The 20260-nt window shown below is 42.9% G+C and overlaps 1 protein-coding gene across 5 annotated transcripts in view; it reads right to left on the reverse strand.

Moving 5' to 3' along the window:
• Positions 1–20260, reverse strand: part of FMNL2 (formin like 2) — a 459967-nt gene that overhangs the window by 21699 nt on the left and 418008 nt on the right. For all 5 annotated transcript variants that reach the window (XR_004539577.1, XM_033945820.1, XM_033945823.1 and 2 more), the window contains exons 22-25: positions 14157–14320; positions 10802–10903; positions 3760–3858; positions 188–311 (exon numbers count right to left, since the gene is read on the reverse strand). Coding sequence is in view for 4 of the 5 variants with exons in the window: in XM_033945820.1 (XP_033801711.1) it covers positions 188–311; positions 3760–3858; positions 10802–10903; positions 14157–14320 (489 nt within the window). In the remaining variant the exon portion in view is untranslated. The remainder of the gene's footprint in view (positions 1–187; positions 312–3759; positions 3859–10801; positions 10904–14156; positions 14321–20260) is intronic.

A 20260-nucleotide genomic window follows, 5' to 3' on the forward strand; every position in this document is an offset into this window, starting at 1 on the left:
ACTGTATGCTCCGACCGCCTCTTCCTGCATTAAAGTTGGGCCTTACCGCCGATCGCGAATGACCGGGGGAACACTGTACCTAGAGAGTCAAGTGTGTTTGTGGCTTAGCTTTAAAAGACGAGGTTTATTAGGAATTTGCAGAACTGGCCGACATTAGCATTCAGTTTGACACGCAGATTTCCTTTACCTGTAATGATATCTTCTATCGCACCGTCCTTTCCTTCATAAACATGTCTGTTATCCTTGACCTGTCTCCTCCTCAGCTCTGCAATTAGTTCTTGCTGCTGTCTCTTTGATTTATGGGACGGTGACTGCAACAGAGCAGACAATGAGAGCATTTTGCATTACATATTCAAGAGAATGTGACAGAGAGCTCACCTCGACCAATTAAAACAATATTTAACTGAAAGGAAGGGCTGTCTATAAACCGCCCACCTTCAACCTGTGCAAATATGCACACAGAGCTTCACAGCGGTTCATAGACAACCCCGCGAAAGACAAAGGCGCGCGCCGACAACTGAGCGCAAGACGGAGGTGCGCGCCGAAGAAAATTACAGTTTTTAGGGGCTCCGACGGGGGTTTTTGTTGGGGAGCCCCCCCAGTTTACTTAATAGAGATCGCGCCGGCGTTGTGGGGGGTTTGGGGGGGTTGTAACCCTCCACATTTTATTGTAAACTTAACTTTTTCCCTAAAAACAGGGAAAAAGTGAAGTTTTCAGTAAAATGTGGGGGGTTACAACCCCCCACACCCTCCACAACGCGGCGCGATCTCTATTAAGTAAAGTGGGGGGGAAAGTTCACCCCCACACATCCCCCGTCGGAGCCGTAAAAACAGTAATTTTGTGCAGCGCACACCTCCACGCTGCGCTCAATTGTCTGGCCGCACCTTTGTCCCGGCGCGCTTTTGACCTGACACAGGGGGTCCCCCCCCACGCCTCCCCCTGTCGGAGCCATAAAAACAGTAATTTTGTGCGGCGCACGCCTCCGCGCTGCGCTCAATTGTCTGGGCGCGCCTTTGTCCCGGCGCGCTTTTGACCTGACACCGGGGTCCCCCCCACGCCTCCCCCTGTTAGAGCCATAAAAACAGTAATTTTGTGCGGCGTGCGCCTCCGCGCTGCACTCAATTGTCTGGGCGCGCCTTTGTCCCGGCGCACTTTTGACCTGACACCCTTCACAGCACCTATTCTTTTAGGCGGGTTGAGGGGAGATGCTCCTAGAGGTGTGCTTTGGGTAGGATTAGAAAACGGTGCACGCACTTTACATTTTCAAATGTGTATGTTCTATGTTCCAGCCAAAATTCAGACTACAAAAAAAGAAGGTGCAGAGTCTGCTGTGCACTTTTCAAAAGGAAAGAATACATCAGTCTTTCATTTGAAAAACTACTACTACTATTAATTATTTCTATAGCGCTACCAGACACATACAGCATTGCACAGAGTCACAAAAAAAAAAGAAAACAGTCCCTGCTCAAAAGAGCTTACAATCTAAATAGGCAAGACAGACAAACAGAATGTTAAGGGGAATGACTAATCAGCAGGCTGGGTTGGAAGGCAGAGGAGTAGGATTAAGGATTGAAAGCTATATCAAAGGTGGGTTTTCAGTCTGCTTTTAAACAAGGGAAGGGAAGGGCTTGATGAACAAACTTGGGTAATTTATTCCAGGCATAGGGGGGCAGCTAGATGAGAGGAACGAAGTATGGAATTGGCAGTGGAGGAGAAGGGTAATGCTAACAGTGACTTAACTGAGGAACGGAGTTCTCTGGGGGGGGTGTATAAGGAGAGAGAAGCGAGGAGAGATATTGAGGGGCAGCAGCATGAAGAAACAAAAAACAATGTGGAGAAATGATGTTCCTGAGATGGACTTTATTAATATTAAAATATTAAAACTTGGCAAACCACATAAAAACATCTAGGGCACAGTCTGCTGAAATGCTTTGGACCCTGGAGCCAACACGGTCCGTGTTTCAACAGAATGTCTTCTTCAGGGGTCCCTATGAAGTCCTATGGTAAAGATACTTAGATAAAAAATGCCAGTCGGAAATAAACTGATCCGTAAAAGCTGTGTGTAGGACAGGGTCTCAAAAAGCCAAGTGAATGAGCACACTTGTAGGTCAGCAATAAGATCTTGAACTGTATGTGATGGCAGATAGGGAGCCAGTGAAGTGACTTAAGGAGAGGGGTGTCCAAAATCCTGCAGTGAAAGGTGCCCACAGGCTTTGCACCTAGGTATGATGCTTGAAAATAGCCATCTTTAGAAGCTTATTAAATTCACTGGGGGTAAATTTTCAAATGCTTATTCAGAATTTACATAAATAAAATTGTGGTTTACATGAATAATGGAAGGCAACTAATGTAGGTACCAGATATGAGCATAAATCATTAGAATACTGGCAAATCCACATGGACATATTTGCCAAATATGCTCCTACGTACTTGTGTAAATAAACTTTTATCTTGAATAGCACATGCTTTAAGGTTGAGTGGAATCTCTCCTGCCAGGGGTGTCGGGGGTCACCAGTGGCAGTAGGAGTTGGCATATCTCCTGCCTGGGAGTGCTGGGGGGGGAAAGGGGAGGGAAGATGGTGGGAATCACCTGTGGCAGGAAGAGCATCCCTCCTGCCAGGAGTGTCGGGTGGATGGGGACCCCTGCGGTGGGAGGGAGTGGGCATCCCTCCTGCCATCCTTCAATTTAGAAGTCTTTTTTTTTTAAATTTATTTGTGTGGGGGGGAGGGGGCGTCTTTTGTCAAGCCTTAATTTTCTGTCAGTGCCTGAGACAATTGGTGCTCAGGTACTGACTGGAATTCAAGGCTACGACAGCTACGACCCTGTCAGAAAATTTTGCCTGCAAATGTGGCATAACAAGGTTAGGGAGTCACCTGGCGATGATGAGAATCAGCTGGATATCTCCTTCAAATATTGATGAGCCCATTTTACTACGATTTTAATATTTGTGTGGACTCAAAAGTGTGTACTGTGCCAGTCAGGCATCCTGCTGACAATGCACCTGCTTTTGTATTGCAGTATAAGATTACCAAGTCATATCTGCTATTTTTTTTAACCATCACTGCTTTAACTAAAACAAGTCTTTACTAATTACGTAGTCCAGATAGCTTAATTTTTCAAACTTTTAACCAGCCCTTTTCCATTAATGGGACAGTAATCAAAACGAAAGTGGTCTAAAAGCAAAGAATTGTCATGGAACAGTTTCGGTGATTTAGATCATTTTCTGATATTTTCCCCAGTCCCAAGAAAGTGTAGAAAGCACACAAACATTTTTGTGTACACCTGCACTTCCAGCACTGATCTCCCATCAGGGCTTCCTAGTATTTTTCTGGGGGAGCGTGCAGATTATGGCATGCCCTTCCTTGTCAGAACTTATTCTCTGTTTGCATATGTAGAAACGCTCTTTATAAGAACATAAGAATTGCTGCTGGACCAGTGGTCCATCGTGCCCAGCAGTCCGCTTCCGCGGCGGTCCTCTGGTCAAAGACCAGCACCCTGAGAGTAGCCCTACCTGCATACGTTCCGGTTCAGCAAGAACTTGTCTAACTTTGTCTTGAATCCCTGGAGGGTGTTTTCCCCTACGACAGACTCCGGAAGAACGTTCCAGTTTTCTACCACTCTCTGGGTGAAGAAGAGCTTCCTTACATTCATACGGAATCTATCCCCTTTCAATTTTAGAGAGTGCCCTCTCGTTCTCCCTACCTTGGAGAGGGTGAACAACCTGTCCTTATCTACTAAGTCTATTCCCTCCACACACCTTTTGATCTTGTTGTTCCATCAATGCTTCCTGTTCCAACAGTTTCTCCATCAGCGCTTGTTCTTGCTTCTTTCTCAACTCATTCTCCTCCTCTGCGAGCTGTTAAAAATCCCAAACATGGTCACAAACCTTATTGTATTCATTGGCAAAAGAAATACTGTAACCCATCATTTTATTTCTCTAATAAATAAATCTATTATTGTAAACATTACTTAAAATCTCTCAGGCATCCATAGCAGAGTTGATGTCCTAGATTGTAAACAGCTTCACAAACATGATATGTGCAAAAAAAAAAAAAAAAAAAAAAATCCCAAACATTTCACACAAAAACCTTTGAGAATTTTTGTAAAAACTATATTATAATCACATTTATATACTGTCTGTCTCAATCAAAGCTTCACTCAAAACAATTGCATCATCCAAAATAATAATTAATTAATAAAATGCAATAAAATAAAGAGCAGATTCTAAGATATAAATACAACAAAAAATAAAATACATGAGCCATGTATTACTACTACTACTATTATTATTATTAATTATTTCTAACACGCTACCAGATGTATGCAGCTCTGTACAGAGTCACAAAAAAGACAGTCCCTGCGTGAAAGAGCTTACAATCTAAACAGATGAGACAGACAACCAGTCATGGATACAGACAGACAAACAAACAGTCATGGATACAGTTAAGGGGAATGGTTAATCAGTGAGCTGGGTTGGTGGGCAGAGGAGTAAAGTTATGGATTAAAGGCTATATCAAAAAGGTGGGTATTCAGTCTGCTTTTAAACAAAGGAAGGGAAGGAGCTTGGTGGACAAACTTGGGTAATTTATTCCAGGCATAGGGGCAGCTAGATGAAAGGAATGAAATCTAGAATCGGCAGTGGAGGAGAAGGGTAATGCTAAGAGTGACTTAACTGAGGAACAGAGTTCTCTGGGAGGTTTATAAGGAGAGAGAAGAGAGGAGAGATATTGAGGGCAGCAGAATGAACTCATTTGTAGGTCGGCAATAGGAGCTTGAACTGTATGTGAAGATGGATAGGGAGGGAGCCAATGAAATGATTTCAGGAGAGGTGGGACATGTGTAGCGAGGTTGGTAGAAGATAAGTCATGCTGCAGAGTTTTGTACAGATTGCAGGGGGGAGAGGGGGCACTAAGGGAGACCAGTTAGAAGTAGATTGCAGTAATCTAAGCGTGAGGTTACGAGTGTGTGGACAAGGGTACGAGTAGTGTGCTCAGTGAGGAAAGGGCGTTTGGTGATGCTGTAGAGATAGAAGTGACAGGCCTTAGCAGTTTGTTGGACGTGCATAGAAAATGAGAGGCTGGAATCAAAGACGACTCCAAGGTTGCGAGCAAAGGAGACTGGAATGATGACAGTATTAATTACTGAGAGGAGAACAGAGGAGGAGGAGCAGAGGGTTTAGGAGGAAAGAGGAGCAGCTCAGTTTTGGACATGTTTGGTTTCAGATGAGAGTGTGGCACAGTGGTTAAAGCTACAGCCTCAGCACCCTGAGGTTGTGGGTTCAAACCCATGCTGCTCCTTGTGACCCTAGACAAGCCACTTAATCACCCCATTGCCCCAGGTACATTAGATAGATTGTGAGCCCACCAGGACAGACAGGGAAAACTTCTTGAGTACCTGAATAAAGCATGTAAACCGTTCTGAGCTCTTGGGAGAACGGTATAGAAAATTGAATAAATAAATAAATGATGGCAGGACATCTAGACAGCAGTGTCAGCCAAACAGGCAGAGACTGGAAGCCATGGGAGATCAGTGCACCGAGGGAAGAGGTGTAGAGAGAGAAGAGGTCCTAAGACAGAACTCTGGGGTATGCCAACCGCTAGCATGGTAGCAATAGAAGAGGACCTACCAACACGTATACTAAAAGTGTGATGGGAGAGGTAGGAAGCAAACCAGGAGAGGACAGATTTGCAGAATCCAAGCGAGGACAGCATATCGAGGAGTAAGTTGTGATTAACAGTATCAAAGGCAGAAGACAGATCAAGAAGGATGAGGATTGAGTAAAGGTCCTTAGATCTGGCCATGAACAAGTCACTGCAGACTTTGGCGAGGGCAGTCTCTGTGGAGTGTTGGGGGCAAAAGCCAGATTCTAGAGTATCAAAAATCTGTCGAGTTGAAAGGAAGTCCAGGCAGCGATGGAGAACAGTATGCTTGAGTAGCTTGGATAGGAACAGAAGAAGGGAGACAGGGCAATAGTTGGACGAGCAGGTGGAGTCCAGCAAGGGTTTTTTGAGAAGCGGCTTAACCACCGCATGTTTGAAGGCAATAGGGACGGTACCAGTGGAAATGGATAGGTTGAGAATATGGCAGATAGGAGAGATGACAGTATGTGAGATGGGGTCAAGTAGAGGAGTGGGAATAGGGTTTGATGGGCATGTAGTAGGCTTGGCTGAAGACAGAAGTTCTGAAGTTTCTTCCTCTGAGATTTCAGTGAAGGAAGAAAAGTCAGCTGTAGTTGATGGAGGAACAAGAGAGTGGGACCAGGCAAGAGGAGCTTCCTGAGTTGTTTGGGTGAAGAATGAAGGGATGGTGCGAGTTTGAAGTTCAGAACCATGATTTCAATGGTCCCACTGTAGTACGGCAAGCTGTTTAAGTGAATCACCATGCAGTGATGCATTGTTGTCAGGCATTAATCAGGCTTAATACAGTCTAACGTTTGTTCCACAGAAGAGTGCTGCTGTCAGTCTCTACCATTCTCTCCCACATCATTTTGTATTTTGTGAAGCTATTCATTACAATTGGGAAAAGTTGCTGAAGTATCATGCAAATAAAGCTCATTGGCTTGTCTGGCTTAGCAAAGTCACATGCCGAAATTGCAGCGTGCAGATTTTTTAAATCAAGTTTTCATTTTATTTGATATACTGCATCATAGGGGACACCAACCAAGTGGTTTATAACAATAAAATAAAAAACTGGAAAAGAACCACCTATCTGTACAAACCATCTTGTCCCTATCTAATATCAGCACTTGGCACCTTGGCTGTACACCATCTTGGGTGACTCTCTTCATAAAGGCGGTTAATAAATCCCAATAAATAAGCAAGCAAACTAAAATAATAACAGTAAGTTCAAGGAAAGAGAGAAAAGTAGCAGAGTTAAACAGTTAAAATCAAAAGGGAACGGTGGAAACGGAGATCTCAATAACCAGGTTTATTGCCAAAATTAAATGTCTTCACAAATATAAACAATCCATATACTTGACATATCCGATCAGTGCAAAGTAAAAAGTCTGTGGCATGGATCCAACACGGTCTGTGTTTCGGTATTTGACAACCTTCTTTTGGGGTCTGTCTGATTAGAGCCACAACAAATAAAGTTACTAAAAAGCATCCAATGTCGCCAATATACCGATCTAGCCCATAGGTGGAGCGCAGAACTAGGGGTGCTCATTCAGACGATCGATATTATCAAGCCATACATTGGATACCTCGTGTTATCTCTGGTTCTCTTTGGCGAGAGTGTACTTACAGAATTGTCCATAGAGCCTATTTTACACAGGTGCAGGCTTTCCAAGCTGGTTTGGTTGCATCTCCTAGGTTTATCAAATGTGCTCAGGTACCCAATACATTTTCTCATGCCTTCTGGCAATGTCCTACGATTCAATCTTTCTGGAATGGTATTTTTGCCTACTTGGGTACTTTATGGGGCTCTTAGGTATTGGGCGCCCCTCGGGGCACTCTGTTTGGTAAAGCAGCTTCCTGTGGGTTTTTTGGGAAGGGCCACCGTCTCTTGTTTCAAAAGGCATGTATGGTGGGGCATAAGTGTATTATGCAATCATGGGTGCATGATACTTCAAATTTTTGGCATTGGAGGAATTAACTCCATCGATCGCTGCTTCTGGAGACTTGGGATGTCCATTCATCCTCTAAGCGTCAACAACTCTTTTTGCAGATTTGGGAGCCTTACCTTAACTCTCTGCCACATAGAGCATGGAGTCTGATTTTGAATGACTTACATTGAGAAGCTGATTTTCCTTCCATGTTTAGGTCATCCTCCATCATGGTGTTATTTTTTATTTTTTTTCGTTGGGAGGGGGGACAGGGGGAGTCCGCTAGCTGGGGGGGATTGTGGGTTATTGATTATGTACTGTTTGATGGACTTCTGTAGTACTCCAGATTCTGTTTTTGGAGTGGAGTCATCAGAGTACAGACTGCTAGTTGTGTTTGGAATATATGTTGTTGAGCACTGTATTTCTTTAGTTATATCTGTTTTGCTCCGTCAATAAAAATTGATTTGAACATAAAGCATCCAATGTACTATGTACTGAGTTATATAACATAGGCCATGGAATAGAGAAGAACGTCGCTGCTATGCAGGGCAGAGGCACTCGCACAGCAAACCCAAAACAACAGACTAAATTAGGGATGGTCAAGCCCAAAGGCATCTTTAGGGAAGATTTGAATCTGTCGAAGTTTGATTCCTGGCATAAACAACAGGGCAATGATTTCCATAGTTGGGGGCTGTTTACCGACGCTAAAAATCTTATGAGCGAATAGTGTCGAAGAAAATCTGAAAAAATGTGGGAGAACTTAACTCCACCACTCTAGTCAGTCTTTTTTTGTGATAGAATTTCATGCTGTCTTTTTTTGTGATAGAATTTCATGCTGTCTTAATTCCAAGAAATATTGCCACAAAACTCATTTGCATTTTAAGTAAATGGAATGAGAGAAATTTACTCCTGACATTGAGTCATTCCTGTGGAGCTAATCACAGATTATTTACACTGACTTAGCAAACAAACTGACCAGGTAAGAGCAGTTCAAATATGTCACACAGCATAACTGCAAAGAGTGGCAAACAAGATAGGCCACTATGCTCTTAATCTGCTGTTATCTGCTATTTTACTGTGTTTTATTATTAGATGACCCTTGCTGCACAGACACACAACCAACTGATTTATGGGCGTTTTCATGATGATCAATTTTCAAATCATACTGTCAAAACCAACATTAACAGAAAGCAGAATTACATTTTCAAATTTGATCGCACAGCCTCTTTAAAAGCGAGGGTATCTACCTGTAGGATAAAGACTGCTCTCAAATTTATCTAGTTATTTCCAGTCTAAACCAACTTTACACATGGTACTCAAAGCAAGAAACAATTCAACATTCAAATTTCGAGGGTCATTTCATAAATAATGTACACTATTTTAAATTTGCATTTTTATTTTTTTTTTCAAGTATTTCTTTACAATCCTTCAATATAGTCTCCCTGCTTTGTAATGACTGAGTCCCAATGTCCAGGAGGCTTCATTATTCCAACCAAGACATCGTTTTTGTTCAGTTGCCGAATGGCTTGGGTTAGGGCAGAAGAAAGCTCTTCCAGAGATGCAAAACGATGTCCACGCATGGGTTGTTGAAAAAAGGTCAGGCATTCTTGAATCAAATTGTTGCTATTGATGAAACGTGAGTCAGAGACTTTGAGCCAGAGCTGAAATCACAGTCCAATGAGTAGAGAGCTCCATCTTCCCCAAGACCAAAAAAATTTTGACGAGCTCAGTCAAAAGTCAAACAAATGATGATTTTTTTTGGCTTATGATCATGAAAGCATCATCATCACAAAGTTCCATGTTGAAGAAGTGTCACAGCAGTGTATTATCATGATTTTTTGCAAAAAAATGTGCAGAAAAATGCACAAAACCTAACCTCAGTTGCTCTTGACTGGGCCACTCATTTTTCATGATAATGCTCACCCACATAGGGAATGTCGTCATTGAAAAACTATGCGGATACGGCTGGGAGGTTTTACCTCATGCTCCCTACAGTCCAGACATGAGTTCACCAAACTTTGACCTTTTTCCAAAGTTGAAACAACCTATGTGTGGACATCGTTTTGCATTTCTGGAAGAGCTTTCTTCCACCATTACCTGAGCCATTAGGCAACTGAACAAAAATGGCGTCTTGGATGGAATATTGAAGCATCCCGGACGTTGGGACTCGGTCATTGCAAAGCAGGGAAACTATATTGAAGGATTGTACAGAAATGCTTGAAAAAAAAAATAATAAAACATGTAAATTAAAAAAAATATATATATATATAGTGCTTTATTTATGAAATGACCCTCATATAAACCATATAATAAAAATAGATGAAAATAATAAAAATGATTAACAATTAGATCACATGCATAAAATAATAAAATCAGATATCACATTCATTCAAAAAAAATAATACTTCTCCATATTCTCAGTCTTTTTGTGGCTATGACCCAATTATTATAGCCAAATAAAATTGTGCAACACTCCCCTCTTTCCCCCAGAGGTGCAGAAAAATGATTCAACTAAGGAGAACCCACCCAGATCAAGATCCCAAAACACAGGTTTTGTGACCTCATTTATGGAACTGATCCACAACTTTGGAAGCTCTGCTCTGGAATTTATAATACACGTTAATCTATATAAGAGTGAAGTGAATGATATGCCATACGCAACATAAAACAGCAAAATGACTGGTTAATTTACATGGAAAGCCTTTAGCTACGCATTTTGCTAGCTACAAATCCATAGGTCAGATGCTCAAAAGGAGTATGTTCAAAGACCGTGCCATACAAGTGACAGAAAAATATTTTAAAATCCACTGAAGCTCAAAAACTAACCCAGCGTATATTGTGTGTGAGTGTGTTTGTGTTCTATGCTTATCAAAAAAGTAGCATGCTTTTCCGCTTTGACATGTGTTCAGATTTCTGTGGTTGCTACTTTATTGTGTAGTAAAAAAACCACACACAAAAAAGTCGATACTCAGCTTCATCACTAGCTGGCACTGTGCACCATTTCTGTAAATGCTGGATACATGCAAGATAGGTGAATCATCACATACCAACCCTATTCTGTGAAACAACATGTAAAAATGTTAATATTCCTCTCTTCTGTGCGTGAGAAAATTGAAAATAAGCTGTTATTTTACATAAACTACGTAAAGACTAGTTTTCCACTTCAGTAAAGTTGGATTCTCAGTTGCACAACTGTTGTCGGCCTGTTTAGAGAAATGCCAGCACTACAAAACAGGACAGTCCTCTGATATACCTTGTAAGCTTTTACAAATCGGACGAACACTGGGAAGAATACCGATGGAGGCACAGTCTTGGGATTCTCACCAAAATATTTCACCGCATCATCAAAGGCATCCTGCAAACAACAGATTTATCATCAGGCACAGTACATTGGAAGCACTTTTAAACCAAGCACACCTGGATGAAATGAAAGACTGCAGTGCTTGTATATAGAGAGCGCACTTACAGGAGTTACCAAATAAGCTAAAATTAAATATTATGGTAAATACAATGGCAATGCTCACCAGAATGCTAAAGACCCTGCTACTCTGGGGCAAACTGATTAGACTCTGATTGGGCACAAAACTGGTGTTATTTAACCTCACCCCTCACCCTTTTTTTACTAAACTGCGATAGCGGTTATTAGCGCAGGGAACCGCACTGAATGCTTTGTGCTGCTCCAGACACTCATAGGAACTCTAAGAGCGCCGGGAACAGCGTGGAGCATTCAGCATGGTTCCGTGTGCTAATAACCGCTATTGCAGTTTAGTAAAATGGGAGGTTTGTTTATATCTGTAAATAATATACGAGAACACCACCAACAAACAAGATATAATCATGTAAAAAAAATTCAACCCATTATCCCTCTCATTCTACAACAGGTCACCAAAAATTAGGCACCAGTTGAATGCGTAAGTTGTTATACGTGTGACTTTTAAAGTTGTACCTAAATGCTAGCCACACACCCAGTGGTGCTCTGCAATTTATGTGCTCAACTGCAAGGGGGCATGCACAGGGGGAGAAGCCTGGGGGGGGGGGGGCATGGAATACTCTACCCTACACAATATAGGGCTGCAGTTAAGTTCATGCATTTATGCCAGTTATTGACATGGCTTAAGAAGGTGCACTTACATGTTGGCATGTAGATGTCCATTTTTGCTAGTAGCTACACGCGTTAACTGCTTTTATAGAACAGTTCACAGTCCGTGTAATTTGGCGCCTAACTGGTAGCGCCAGTTACAGAATTTGCTAATTTGTATTTCTGTCACAGGTGAACTTACATTTGCTCATGGTGTCAGAAGATATTTGTTCGGGAGAGATATCTGATTTGTAACGGGATAGTCTTATGGACAAATGGGCTAATTCGTTTTTTATACCCGAGCTGATTGGCCTAGCTGTTCATCTGGCCAATGGAGATAGCCTTTTCAATCAAGTGCGAAAACCTGCAAAATCCATTGGCTTTTAGTTTAGTTCCCATGTCCACAGGTAAACATTGATGTCTTGATGAACTAGATCTAAAAAGCCGTAAATCGGCAAAATTGAAGATTAGCCCCCTTGTCTGTAAGACTATCCAATGATGTACAACTTCATAATCAGAAATAATTCCTGTAAACCTAATTTTTACTTTATTTTAATTTATCTAAAATCATTTAGAACCCACAATCCATTAAAGGTCCTGGCTTGGTAATATAATAAAATCATACAAATAATCAAAAAACATATGAATCCATCTGGTGCAAAAAGCTGCCATCTAACAAAAACAAACCAAATCTGAGCCATAAAAACTAATTGTACAAAGACTCAATGTTTCAATCCACAACTGGACAGTATTATTGTTGTATCTTTATATGAGATTTACAATTATGTCCATGCGCTTCCTCTGGGCTTACCACCATGACCAAAAGAAACCTAATTTACAATCAGGTCAATATTTAAAGCTAATTATCCCCCCCTTTTATCAAGCTGCGCTAGAAGTTTTTAGCATGGGCTGGTGCAGTAAATGCTCAAATGTGAATAGAAGTCGTATGAGCATTGGAGCTCTTACCTCACCGGCCTGTGCTAAAAATCTCTAGCATAGCTTGATAAAAGGAGGGGGAGCCTATATGTTCACTGCTAATCGTTGAATGTGTAGCTTGTCTATCCGAGTGTTAAAAATAAACCCAACAGAACACATAACACTAGGCCATTTGAATTACTAAATCACTTGATACTATCTGCATAACAAGGGAGCAGGGCAGGGGGTGGGTGAAAAAATTATTGAGACATACCCTATTCAGCTCCTACCCAGATTTGTTATATGTTTAGCCTAGACTATAGCTGAATTGTCCGATTAAAATTGCGTTTTTAATTGCTGTCCAAATTGTGCCACTGAATCTCCCCTCTGACCTCCAAGGCAATATCCAGGCAGTTAATTGAACAGTAACAATATCCTCAGTGGGGGGTTAGTTTTGCCAATCCCCCCACCGAGCATCCACCTCTTTCCAAAGACCTCCCTCCAACTCCCAGAAAGTCTCCTTCCCCTCCCCCCCCCACACTATACTTCAAAGTTTCTTAGAGTAGGGCAAGCAGAAGCAAGACTCAGTTACTCTGGTTTGGGTTCAAAATTATGGCAGCAGCAGGCAGCAGTAGCCTCATGGTACTAGTGCTAAGGGTCTGAACGCTAATGGTAGCCCTATGAACCAATTGCTAGTGGTCAAGGCCACCATTTTGAACTTGGAGTTGGCACAGGTAGGAGCTGTATCATGCCCTAACCTAGACCATCAGGGCATCTTTAAGGTAGGCCCAAGGCAGAATGGCCCTACAAGGATAGGAGTCCTCTGGTGAGGGATCCTCTTCAGGAGGAGTGTTGCTTAATTCAGGCCACAGTAGTTAAGTGTTAATAAAATAATAATTTAAGCTGCCATTAATGTTTCAGTTTATCACCAAAATTAAGTGATTAATCAACAACATTATAGTTTAGTTCTGCTAAATTCCAGGCCTAAACTGAATAAACAGTGCTGGCACGGTGACTGCATTATAGGGATAGGTAATGTGACTTGTAAACCGCCTTTTTGTAGTTATACAACCACATTCAAAGTGGTTTACATACAAGTACTTCAGGCATTTTCCCTATCTGTCCTGGTGGGCTCACAATCTCTCTAATGTACCTGGGGCAGTGGAGGATTAAGCGACTTGTCCAGGGTCACAGGCAGCAGCAAGGGATTTGAACCCACAACCGCAGGGTGCTGAGGCTGTAACTCTAACCACTATACCACATCATCTCCATTATATGTAAGCTCAGTGCTGCAACCTATACAGATGGTGGAGTTAAGTGCCAGTGCCAGTGCCAGCCCTGTGCCAGTGCCAGCTGCAACTCCAGGCTGTTTTGCTTGGGTTATCACAAGACATGCTTTTTTTTGGTTAGGCGGCTTTATTTTTATTCATATGTAGTCTAATTTCGATGTCCTTGTCCCTATTTATGAAGGATGTTACCTCAGAGGATGAACTAAGTTCTGAAACACCCTGTTCAAAATTGGTTTGCTAGATTCAAAAACAAAGAACTATTAGAAAAAATGTGAAAACTGCATTTAGCATATGGCATTTACAGAGACCTTGAACAAAAAGCCTACCTGGGCTATTTTTGCATCATCCTGCAATTTCTTCAACTTCCCTTCGTTGTTATGAATGAATTCCTTCAGCATAACGTTGTGATCATGCATGGTGTATTCTCGCTTTGTCAAGTCCATACCTCTTTGGAGTTCCTTAACGTCCAACAGAACATTTTCCAGAGATACTAAAATTAAACAAACAAATACAGTGATATTCAGTTGTTTTTGATAACTTTTCACTAACATGCCTCCCAAAGTGTTAAGTCCACAACTGGAGAAAAGTTTGAGTAACTCTAGCCTGCTAATATCCCCAAGGTGCATGTGGTTGCCAGCTGTCATCCTCTCAAAAAATCAAAATGCATTGCATCTACATGTCCAGCTTTACTAGAATGTGCTGGTCATGTGACACATGTAATGTTGCACCTAGAGATTGACACGGTGACAAAATTCATCACCGTCCCCGTCCCCGCGGATAACCGCAGGAAACCATCTTCATGTCATTCGTTAAAGAGAGAGGGAAGAATCTGAGTATAATTGGGCACAACCACCGACCCTCAAGCTTTGCTCTGAAGAATGCTGGTGTAGAAGGACCGAGGTTGAAATAGACACTAGAAAATGACATGGGATTATTTCCCACGGTTATCCGCGGGGACGGGAACGGTGATGAATTTTGTCACCGTGTCATTCTCTAGTTGCACCCATTAGTTTAGTTTCTTAGTACTTGGTATACCATCCTTCAAAATAACATCAGAACATTTTACAAAAGGTAACATCAGCATAAAACGCAGCAAAAGGAACCACAACTAACATGCAAGCTGAAAAGAGAAGGGAAGAAGGGGAGATAAAGTTCTTCAGATTTATTAAAAGTTTGATTACTGCCTTTTTGTATTTTTTTTTTTTAATACTTGATAAGTTCTTACCTTGATAATCTTTTTTCTAGTATAAAAGCATAGGAGTCTTGATCAGTGGGTTGTTGTTGTTGTTTTATTTATCACTAGTCTTTAAGCCCGTTACATTAACGGGTGCTAGAATATGTGTGTGTGTCTGTATTTATTTATTTCTCTCTCTTTCCTTAGCCTGTTTCTGTATTTCTTTCTTTCTGTCTTTCTTTTTTCTCAGCTGTCCACCACCACCCCTTGCCTGCTCCCCCTGTCCATTCTCCCTTCCTTTTTCTTCCCCTGTGTCCACCACCCCCCCTTCACTGGTCCCCTTATCCAGCAGCAGCCCTTCTCCCTTTGTTTTAACTCCCCCCCTCTGTCCAGCAGCACCTCTTTCCTGCTCCCCCTGTCAAGAAGGAGGCCTCTCTTCCTTTTTCTGCCCCTCCCCCCCATCCAGCAGTAGCCTTTGTCCCTTACTTTTAACTCCCCCCTGTCCAGTAGTACTTTCCCTTCCCTGCTTCCCCTGTCCAAGATACTACCTGTCCCCAACCAATCACACCCCTACCCCTAAAGCAAAGCAAGTTAATTTCTTGTAGCCAAGAAATCACACCCCTCCCCCCAAAGGAAAGCAAGATCGTTTCTTTTCCCCAACAAATCACACCTCTTCCCCCACAATGGAAAGCAAGATTGCTCCCTGGGCCCCTTCCCCAGCACACCCACCCCTGGCCTTTATCTAATCAATGCACGATAGTTCACAGCTTCCCCAGCACACACCCTTCACCCAAAACAAACCGCAAGTATTTTTTCCTGCCCAGCAAACTGCTGTAAAAAAACAACCTTCTAAATCGGCAGTTAGTTTTTCTTACGCGGTTGCTAGGGCTGCGAATACATTTTCTTCAATGTCGGTGCAAGGGAAAGAATCTGCCAAGTGTCCCTTACTTTCGGAGGCAGCTGCGGCAGGGCTCGCTGTAGGCTCCTTTTGTAAGTGGGGAGCCGAGCTGAAGGGAAAGGCAGCAGCTACTGCAGCGCGAGTATTCTTTTTCACAGGGAGGCTGTTATTTGGTGACACGGTTACAGCCGGCTGGAGTTTTTTTTCGGTGCTTCCCTTCCCGCCCCTTGAGTTGTCACCCCGGCTCCTCTCGATCCCCGCTAGCGTCGGAAGCCTTCTCCGATGCTGGTGCGGCTCCTGAGAGGAGCGGACAGGAGAGCAGGATGTCCAGCGCTGGAGTCCATGGTGGCTCCGTGCTTAGCCGCAGCGGCCTGCAGCTGCTGACAGCCGCCATGGCCTGCAGCCACCGACAGCCGCCGGGGCTATTAGGCTTCCACTTCTGACTTTTGCCGGTCTGGTCTGGCCTGCTCGCCTTGCCGTATTTTTTTTTTAAGTTGAAACATGCGGCGGTGGCTCCTCTCATGATCTCCTCCTGCGTCGGAAGTCCGACGCAGGCGGGGATCGTGAGAGTAGCCACCGCTGCGTCTTTCAACTAAAAAATGCAATACGGCAGGGAGCAGGCCAGACCGTAAGCCACGCATGCGCACTTTCTATGGGTCGCTACAGCTCATGGAAAACCGGCGCACGCATAGAAGTGCGCATGCGCTGCTTACCATTTTATTATATTATATTTGTTTATATACAACCAAAAATGGTACAAGAAATACTAAATATATATATATATAATTTAGCTGCGGGAGCGTTTTTAGCGCACGCTGAAGATTAGCACATGCTAACCCCTGCACTACGTGGAAAAACTAACGCCAGCTCTATGGACAGCTTAGTAAAAGGAGCCCAATATTGACTAAAAAAAATGCATACAGAGCAATATATAATTCATATAGTCCTCAATTGAAGGAGAAAGGCAAGACAGAAAACCCCCCGGGGGAGAGGGGATATAAGTACAATAAAAATAATTAAAGAAAAGAGCTGTAATTAGGTGTTAACCTACTGTTTAACTAAAGTCTACAATGATCAACTTGATTCATTCTGGCTGCGTTGGAGTCCCTTTACTCTCCAAGAAAAAACCTAATTGGGCAGATTCAAAAAATATATATTTATTCCCTTGATAAGAAATAAAACATTTACAGGGAAACCTTAACTGGAAAGTTGCCCCCCAAAGAAATCACTTTAGGACGAAATTGCAAAAATTCTTTCCTCCTGGATTGTATCCATTTCGAGACGTCTGGAAATATGTATACCCTTTTACCTAAAAAGGTGACTTGTTTTAAGTTAAAGGACAATTTCAACAGCATTTCTTTATCCTGTAAGAATATAAGAAAGACTAACAATGTCGCCTGACCCAATGTTTCAATTTCAGAAGATTGCAATATAGCTGATACATCTAATTACATATTTTCAGTTTCTAAAACTTTTTCTTTTTGCACATTCTTTAAATAATAGATTCTCTGCGTCGGGGGAAGGTTCAATTCCGGAACTTTTAAGACTGTTATCAAAAAGTTCTTAAAGAGTTCCTGTAGAGTCATAAACCTGGCTATCGGAAAATTAAGAATCCCTAAATTTAAATTTTTCTATTGATTTTCCAGGTTTTCTATCTTCCTCAGAAACATCAATTTATCAGTCATTTGTTTGGTCACCAAATTTTTATTCTCAATTGTTAATTTTTCTAATTTAGAAAGTTCAGATTTCTGCTGTTGAACTGAAGTCTCCAAAAGGGATATCCTGAATGAAGAGTTTCAAGTAATAGAAATAAAGTTTGTACAAACCAAGTGCAGGATTTCAATCGCTGACCAGATAAGAGTCAAGAGTCACTGCCTGTGGTTTCTCAAGCAGCTTGAAGGGGAGATGGCTGCCAGATTACATTGGGCTTGCTCCCTAGAAAGCAAACTCCGGGCTCCCTCACCCTCTCCCCTGCTGGCTCCTACAGGTTCTAAGCTCCCAAAATGCAACGGCTCCTGTCCAAGAGTCGGCTTCAATAGAATCACTTCCGGGTTAATTTTGAGTGTAGTATGTGCCGTACTCGATGTGTTTGGCAAGCCCTCCTGCATCGTCTGTTCTCCCGATGCTTCCCCAGGCTTTGGGGGCGTGTGCGGTCCTCGCAGGCTCAGCGAGAGCTCGCCATCCAAGCTGTGCTCTGCCCCAGTCACAGCAGCGGATACGCCCGCTGAGTAGAGTTGGACTGTAAAGGCTGTTATTACAGTCTGTCAGGGTGTTGAAGAGCCAGAGGTAGGTGGAGGAAACCCCCTCTGTTTCCCCTTCTTTTAGGCATAGAAACTAATTTACTGAAGTAGTTATTCAAGAAGATAATCACCGTTACAACAGGAGCTCACAACACTGCTTCTGCTCAGGACGCCATCTTGCACAGTCTGCCTTCGATCAGTGGGTTGTTTACCTTTAATCATGACCCAAAAGCAGCATGCCACATCCACCCTGTAAAAATTTGTGAAAATATGGAGGGTGGGCCATGTTGAAGGTATGCTCAGTAACCCGTGCCACCAACAAATCAACCGTAGATGGGCAAACAGCTCCTGAAAATCTAGATCCAATGGATACAACTTTGCCACGGTCCTGGTAACATGCAAGGAACATTCTGGAGCCTCCCAGTACTCCGTTAGAATCACAGTAATGTCTGGATGCAAAGGAAAAAAGGTGGTCCGGGGCTTGGAACTGCTCATAACAGAAAGCTGAGAAGTGGAGACTTGTAGGGACTCCGGTTTCAAAACCAAAAGGACTCTGCAATAACCTCCAATAAAGCCACCGGCTTAAAACGGCAGCACGCTGCCGGGTCCTCCCCAAAGGTCCAGTGCCATCAACGACTCCAGACTGGATGCCCTTGCCTGGGACCACAAATCCTCCAAACCAAAGATTCATCCTGAGGGAGTAAAGGCATTGATTCTTAGCCCCAGTCATCCCCCACACCTTCTCCGACTGGACCTCCATCTCCTGATGAGAAAATGTCAGAGGGGAAGTCATACTCTGCAAGGGGAAACTCTCATGCATGTCAGCTGGCATGACCCCAGAAGGCAAAGATGGGCCCTGATAGCCCATATAGGCTTCAAACAAGTCTGACAAAATCAGGGGTAAATCCTTGAACAGGATGCCAATAAGGGACCTTCAGAGACTCTCCTTGTCTCCTCACTGGCCCAGAAACTTCCATGTGTCTGTGTTTCACAGATGATGCCGAGTTGCTGTCTGAGGGCTCCAAGGAAGGTGTTCCCCCCCAAACCCATGAATCCATTGCCCTAGAGAGACCAGAGGGGGGCTAAGCACAATGCTCCTGCCCTCCTTCATATGCTGCATTACTAATACTACTATTAATTATTTCTAGAGCACTACCAGACATACACAGCGCTGTACAAAGTAATGAAAGAATCAGTCGCTGCTTGAAAGCGCTTACAATCTAAGCAGAAAGGACAGACAAACAAGATGCCAGGGTGGGGGATACAGTTAGGGAGGATGGTTAATCTGCTGGCTAGGGTGGTGAGCAATAGGGAGTAGGGTTATGGATAGAAGGCTATATCAAAAAGGTGGGCTTTCAGTCTTCTTTTAAACAAGGGAAGGGAAGGGGCATGATGGACGAACTCAGTCTATTTCAGGCATATGGGGCAGCTAGATGAAAGGAACAAAGTCTGGAATTGGCAGTGGAGGAGAAGAATACAGATAAAAACAACTTATCTGAGGAATGGAGTTCTCAGAGAGGTGTATAAGGAGAGATACTTAGGGGCTGTGGCATGAACACACTTGTAGGTTATTAATAGGATTTTGAATTTTATGCGTTGACAAATAGGGAGCCAGCTAAGTGATTTGAGGAGAGCGGTAAGACGAGTTTAGTGAGGTTGGCAGTAGATAAGCCGTGTATGCCATGTAGAACAAGGACATTCTTCAGCTGGCCATCAAGCGCAAATCTGGCATGAATTAGGGGTAAAACAGACTGAGAGGTTTCAATTTAAAGATCAGAGTGAAGGGAATTCCAAAGGCTCGGAGCTGTAAAGAAGAAAGTTGAGTGTCATGCCGGTTTAAGTATGGAGCAGATAACAGAAGGAATGGATAAGTGGTTACTGGTAGAATTGCACAATGGATGCGAGGGTCTACTTTCAACGAAGACAAATATGAAGGCATCCCTGTATGAAGAACTTTATGGGTCAGCATCAAAATGTTTGTACTATGGTCTGTAGGAAAGAGGAAGGTTTCTTTACGTGTGGGGGGTGGGGGGAGCAAACAGCAATTGCTGTCAAAGCAAAGCAATAATCCCAACAGTCACAGGAACAACAAAAAAAAAGGTCAGCCTGTAGTTTTAC

The sequence above is a fragment of the Geotrypetes seraphini genome, chromosome 5 (assembly GCF_902459505.1).
Source record: "Geotrypetes seraphini chromosome 5, aGeoSer1.1, whole genome shotgun sequence".
NCBI classification, from domain to species: Eukaryota; Metazoa; Chordata; class Amphibia; order Gymnophiona; family Dermophiidae; genus Geotrypetes; species Geotrypetes seraphini.